The following is a 7,129-nucleotide window of genomic DNA, read 5'->3' as shown; positions in this document are numbered from 1 at the left end:
GCTTTACAAATTTTTAAGTGATTTCAGAGGGAACATATTTCATATTGTTTGCAGCAAAAGAAAAATGTTCAGGGATTTTTTTGATATTTTATTGAAACCAAAGTCAATAATAGTATCAACATAATATACAAAATATTATAATTGTAGTCAGATGTTTTGAAATATCTTGACAAGGAGAAATTACTCAAAACAAAACATAATTTTATATTCTTCATTTCAGTATATTAGTTTTACTAAAATAATGTGTTTCTTTTTGTCATTTTGATATCTGTGATAACCTTCAATCCAATCATAAAACTCTTTAACAACGAGTACATCCAAGTGACATATTTAAGTTGGATAAACACCAATTGTGAGCAATAAGTACTAATGTTTCGTTTCCAGGATCGTGGGACGTCGTTTCTACATCAGTAGGGAACACAAAGGATGCGAAAATGATTTAGGCTGGTTTGCAGTTTTAGATGTACATAGAACAGCACCATGTCCATATGATGCCAACGACGCATACAATAAAGTGATTATCATGTATTCACCATTCAACAGATCAACCAACTGGTTATCTCTCTACAGTAAGTAAACCATGCCCCTCATTCCCGTGTTCAATTTCCAGGAATGAAGTATATTTCTGACCTTAGGTCCAGGTCGCAAAACATTGATGGACAACTGAGGGGATTGATTCCCTACGATAGTTAATTATGTTTTAGATTCTAAAATTATCAATGCTGGAAAACATTACATAGAATAGTGAACGATGTATGGATTTCGACAGGCCGTGTAACACCGACAAATCTGTGATCATGGAATTACACAGAATAATGAATGTTATATGTGTTTCTACTGCATGTTGTCGCATTACACTGATGACCTGGTGTTCGAGTATGACATGAAAAGGTGAAGGGACTATGACAAGCCGCGTTATACGTATGGATATGTATGAATGAAAGAGTGTAATCATATAGACGAAATAAAATTAACAGAGGAGTTTAGTAGGTTCGATATTGATTTACTAAATAGCGATATGAAACGGACTTTATGAGTTTTGTTAAATCTCGAAATCCAATCTCATGGCTTACAATAATTTTGCGTTTTCATCGTAGTCTACAGGATGGTTCTATTTTTTTAAGAAAGGGTAACGGGATTAACACATGTCCAAACATATGCTTACTTACGAACACGACTTTATATACCTTTAAGGCAATACAACGAATAAATGGCCTGGCAGGTGATTGTTGTTTAACTAAATAATAGCGAAATGAAAACTTGCATCATGAAGCAGACCTATATTCAGTGTCTTTGGCTCATGGGACCATTATCATGCATGAGCATGAATGATGTTCTCATGTAAAGGCTTTCTCTCGTGCGACAATCAAAAATGAATGTATGAACTTAAGTTTCCTTAAATCAGTGATAAAATCTAAAATTAAACCAAGGAATTTTGTGTTAGCACACATTATTAGTTTTAGGATAATACCGTTCCAGAGACAATGCTACTCTTATTTGGTTTTTATTTTAAGCTATTCGTTTTATATAAAACTCCCACCAATACCTGTCTTCTCTGTAGTTATTCGTTTTATATAAAACTCCCACCAATACCTGTCTTCTCTGTAGTTATTCGTTTTATATAAAACTCCCACCAATACCTGTCTTCTCTGTAGGCATTCGTTTTATACAAAACTCCCTACCACAACTTCTCTTCTCTGTAAACATTCATTTTATATAAAACTCCCTACAATAACTTCTCTTCTCTGTAAACATTCATTCCATATAAAACTCCCTACCATAACCTTTTTTCTCTGTAAACATTCATTTTATATAAAACTCCCTACCATAACTTCTCTTCTCTGTAGACATTCATTTTATATATAACTCCCTACCACTACTTCTCTTCTCTGTAGACATTCATTTTATATATAACTCCCTACCACTACTTCTCTTCTCTGTGGACATTCATTTTATATATAACTCCCTACCACTACTTCTCTTCTCTGTAAACATTCATTTTATATAAAACTCCCTACCATAACTTCTCTTCTCTGTAGACATTCATTTTATATATAACTCCCTACCACTACTTCTCTTCTCTGTGGACATTCATTTTATATATAACTCCCTACCACTACTTCTCTTCTCTGTAAACATTCATTTTATATAAAACTCCCTACCATAACTTCTCTTCTCTGTAGACATTCATTTTATATATAACTCCCTACCACTACTTCTCTTCTCTGTGGACATTCATTTTATATATAACTCCCTACCACTACTTCTCTTCTCTGTAAACATTCATTTTATATAAAACTCCCTACCATAACTTCTCTTCTCTGTAGACATTCATTTTATATATAACTCCCTACCACTACTTCTCTTCTCTGTAGACATTCATTTTATATATAACTCCCTACCACTACTTCTCTTCTCTGTAGACATTCATTTTATATATAACTCCCTACCACTACTTCTCTTCTCTGTAGACATTCATTTTATATATAACTCCCTACCACTACTTCTCTTCTCTGTGGACATTCATTTTATATATAACTCCCTACCACTACTTCTCTTCTCTGTAGACATTCGTTTTACATATAACTCCCTACCATAACTTCTCTTCTCTCTAATCATTCGTTTTATATATACCACCCTTGTTCCATCAGTAAATATTAGGAAGTTCTATAGTTAGTGTTGTACACAGTGTAATGGGCAGCAGAAACACGTTTATTTCTGCAGTGTAGGCTCCGTCCTGTTTTGTGAGACGGCCATATTGTAGTATTTATAAGTAGCAGCGTCGCCTAGCGGTAGTTTGTTTAAAGAGAAGGTCTCTTTAGCTCAGTGGTAGTGCGTCCGACTAGGAAGTATGGGATCGCGGGTTCGATCCCCGGTCGTAGCACACTAGTCTCTTTCCAGTTACAAATGATGTCCGTGGCCCCCTCTGTAGTGATAGGGAGCTAGAACCTGGGTTGTGGTGTTCGAGGGCGAACACATTTAAAAAGGGAGAGTAGTAAGGCAGAATTAATTATACACGGCAATATTGTGGTATATATATGTAGCAGCACCGCCTAGCGGTTGTTTGTTTAAAGGGAAGTTCCCTTTAGCTCAGTGGAAGAGCATTCGACTAGGAAGTCTGGGTTCGATCCCCGGTGGAAGTACGCTATTATATTTCCTGTTACAAATGCCCGCGATCTTCCCAGTCGGACGCTCTACCACTGAGCTAAAGTACTTATGCCATTCTCTTCGCCTCCCTCTATTTTGATATTTATATATTAATACAAGCATGATAATTTCACCTGATCAATAGCATAATACCAATTGTCCTTGCAGAATCTGATAGTGGCAGAGCAGACTTGCTAGAAATCTATGTTGACGGTAAGTGGTAAAATAATATGTTATTATTTTAGCATTTTTTCCTAGCATAATTGTGGTGCAATTTATTTTGACTACACACTTACTTTTCTATGATACATGTATATATTGTTTCACTTAATATGGTAAATATATTCTTTCGTGTGCATTATAGTACGTGCTTATTACAATTCGTTTTTATAACTAAATTTTAGATTCATAGTTTTGTCAGATTCATAGTTTGTCAGATTCATAGTTTTCATAGTTTGTCAGATTCATAGTTTGTCAGTNCATAGTTTGTCAGAGTTTGTCAGATTCATAGTTTGTCAGTTTCATAGTTTGTCAGATTCATAGTTTGTTTGATTCATAGTTTGTCAGATTCATAGTTTGTCAGATTCATAGTTTGTAGTTCATACGGCACAACAAACACGTCAGTCTACACTCTGATATAAAGTGCAATTATATCTAGAATACGTACCAGTCAACGTCAATGCAAGGCGCCCTATATAAACACAGACCGTGTAATACAGCAGTCACGCAGGGATCATTGTTTAGGTCTCATTCTTAATTTATTATCTCATTGTTTGTGTTGTTTAAAACCTCAGCTTTCTTTTGTATGAAATGCCATTGACAGGGTGGACTGCCATAGTTATGTGATTTTTATAATTGCACATAAAATAATAACGAGCTATTTATATTCCCAGTCAACTTCCACCAGATCACAAAGCATTGACAGTCATAACCACCGTCGTCTCACTTGGTAATACAAGTTATAGATATAATTGAACTCTGAATGTCCTATGGTCACAAAAGGTTCATACAGAACGACACGGTAGAAATGAGATAGTATAACGAGCCAATAACATACCATACCACACTTGGATATGAGTTTGTCTTTACGACCCATCAACACAGAAGGTCATACAGTATCACACTTAGATATGAGATAGCGTAACGACCTATCAACAAAATGATGGTCATACCGTACCACACTTAGATATGATTTTGTCTTAACGACCTATCAACACAGATGGTCATACAGTATCACACTTAGATAATATTTTGTCTTTACGACTCATCAACAAAGTAAGGTCTGCAGGACCACGCGTTGATATGATTAAGTCTTAACGACCAATCAACACAGTAGGTTTATACAGGACAAAACTTATATATAATTCAGTTTTACCGGCCCATCAACCCAGTAAGGTCATACAGGACCAAACGTATATTTGATTTTGTCTTACCGGTCCATCAACACAGTAAGGTCATACAGGACCAAATGTATATTTGATTTTGTCTTACCGGCCCATCTACACAGTAAGGTCATACAGGACCAAACGTATATATGATAAAGTCTTAACGACCTATCAACACAGTAAGGTCATACAGGACCAAACGTTGATACAATGTATGATTGAGTCTTAACGACCAATCAACACAGTAAGGTCATACAGGACCAAACTTAGATATGAGATATAATAACGACCAATCAACACAGTAAGGTAATACAGGACCAAACGTTGATATGATTATATCTTAACGACCAATCAACACAGTAAGGGCATACAGGACCAAACGTTGATATGATTAAGTCTTAACGACCAATCAACACCGTAAGGTAATACAGGACCAAACGTATATATGATTGAGTCTTAACGACCAATCAACACCGTAAGGTCATACAGGACCAAACGTATATATGATTGAGTCTTAACGACCAATCAACACAGTAAGGTCATACAGGACCAAACTTAGATATGAGATATAATAACGACCTATCAACACAGTAAGGTCATACAGGACCAAACGTTGATATGATTGAGTCTTAACGACCAATCAACACAGTAAGGTTATATAGTAGGGTCACACTGTACATTTGATACTGTGTTGCCCTATCAGACGAATGCATAAATGGCATTTACTGAGGAGGAAATACTGAGGAGGACTTCTTGGTTGATTATTTCCATGGGAACAAACCGGAATTTATTGAGGATCTTAGCAAAATCCTTGCTAAGTCCTTCAATACGAGTTTCAGATATATCGACAATGTATTTTCTTTTAAATAACTTGATACATATAGAATAGTACATGCCCTTTTCCGTATCGTAACAACGGCCCTCGGGCTGATATTGGTCGAGAGTTGATACTGGGTGTGATATGGAAAAAAAGGCATGTTTTATTCTGTTTATTACATACTTACTTATAAAATACGAATATATCTAATATCTTATGATCTGTTTTTCTTTTGAAATATTGAAACACGAAAAAAAACCATAAAAAGGGGTGTGATACGGGTTTTTTTGCGGGCTGATACGGAGAGGGCTGATTCGAGATTTGGGGTGTGATACGGTGAGGGCTGATATGGGTAAGAGCAATTGTGTCGTATCGCATATACAAAAAACCGGTTTTTATTAGTAAGTATGTAATAAAATGTTTGAATAGCTTATACAAAAAGAATGGTAGGTTAGTTTCTGTGAGCAGTTCAAACGTAATCTCTGTTTAATCATATGTTTTAAGAGGTTGTCAATATTGGATACATCTCATGATGTCATTGTCTCTTACATCGAGTTAACATATGTCATTGTATCCAACATCGAGTACTTACTGTTTTAGCGAAATTAACGACTACAACTACTTTTGAGACGGCAACCTCAACTCCAGTGACGTCAACAGCAACTCAAGATACAACGACTACAGCTTTAGATACAACAACAACCCCATCAACCTCAACTCCAGTGACGTCAACAGCAACTCAAGATACAATGACTACAGCTTTAGATACAACAACAACCCCATCAACAGCAACTACAGTGACGTCAACAACAACTCAAGATACAACGACTACAGCTTTAGATACAACAACAACCCCAACAACAACAACTACAGTTTCGTCAACAACTCAGGATGGTACAACACCTCGGTACACAACAGCTACAACCGCCGAAGCCATAGCGACAACATCAGGTAATGTTTCCAACTAAAATATACCTTTTGATGCGGGCCAGTGAAAATGTTCACGATGTTTAAATGCTTCTCTGCATGCCCGAAATGTACGTCATCCGTCACAAAAGTCTAAAAACCACATTTGGAGAGAATAGATACTACGTATACCATTAGTTGTACCACTGAATGAGTCCTTTCTCGATGCAATATCTTATTAGCTTACCAAGCGTTAGAAAAGAAAAATAGATATCACAACCAGCTGCAACTTTACCCAAATGACGTTTTGCACGTATCAGTGCTGTAAACAAATCCTGAAGCAGGGTGACGTTATGAAGGAATGTTCTAATTAAAATCCTAATTATAGACTGTAGGGCAAACTTATGGATCCCCGTACCACTGCAAAATAATGTTTTATCCCGCATCGGTAAATCATAACTTAAGAAACCCAACCTTCCCTGTACTTAATGAGAAATAATAAAGATGAAATAAGCAACACTTAATCAACCACACTGTATGAGTGTGAAAACAATAGTGGGCCAATACCGCGATTCGAGCCCAGAACTTCAGATTGTAACACCATTGCTCTAACCGAATGAGTAACCTGGGTAACGGAAATATACAGTTATATCTTAACGGAAATTAAGGGGATGTTGCTGTATATAGAAAAAAAAGTACAGTGGAACAGAGACCCGTAAAGGGGTTTTAGTTATGGTTGTAATAAGACAACACTTTTCTTCTGCAGCGTTTTTATCATCCTTTTGCAGCATCACCATAACATCATGTGAGTGAACCGACATATCTAGCTCCTACTGCGCGAAATGTTGTCCGGTCTAAATATGTAGTATTCCTT

The 7,129-nt window shown here is 36.2% G+C and overlaps 1 protein-coding gene across 1 annotated transcript in view; it reads left to right on the top strand.

Annotated features, from left to right (window-relative positions):
• The first annotated feature begins 489 nt into the window (after positions 1–489).
• LOC110459615 (uncharacterized protein PB18E9.04c-like) overlaps positions 490–7,129 on the top strand; it is a 10,676-nt gene continuing 4,036 nt past the window's right edge. Inside the window, exons 1-3 of the mRNA XM_021511962.1 lie at positions 490–569; positions 3,316–3,360; positions 5,950–6,300. Coding sequence (XP_021367637.1) covers positions 524–569; positions 3,316–3,360; positions 5,950–6,300 — 442 coding nt within the window. The 5' untranslated portion in view covers positions 490–523. The remainder of the gene's footprint in view (positions 570–3,315; positions 3,361–5,949; positions 6,301–7,129) is intronic.

This window comes from Mizuhopecten yessoensis, unplaced genomic scaffold (assembly GCF_002113885.1).
Source record: "Mizuhopecten yessoensis strain PY_sf001 unplaced genomic scaffold, ASM211388v2 scaffold10135, whole genome shotgun sequence".
Taxonomy (NCBI): Eukaryota; Metazoa; Mollusca; class Bivalvia; order Pectinida; family Pectinidae; genus Mizuhopecten; species Mizuhopecten yessoensis.
This window is presented reverse-complemented; position numbering and strand designations above follow the sequence as displayed.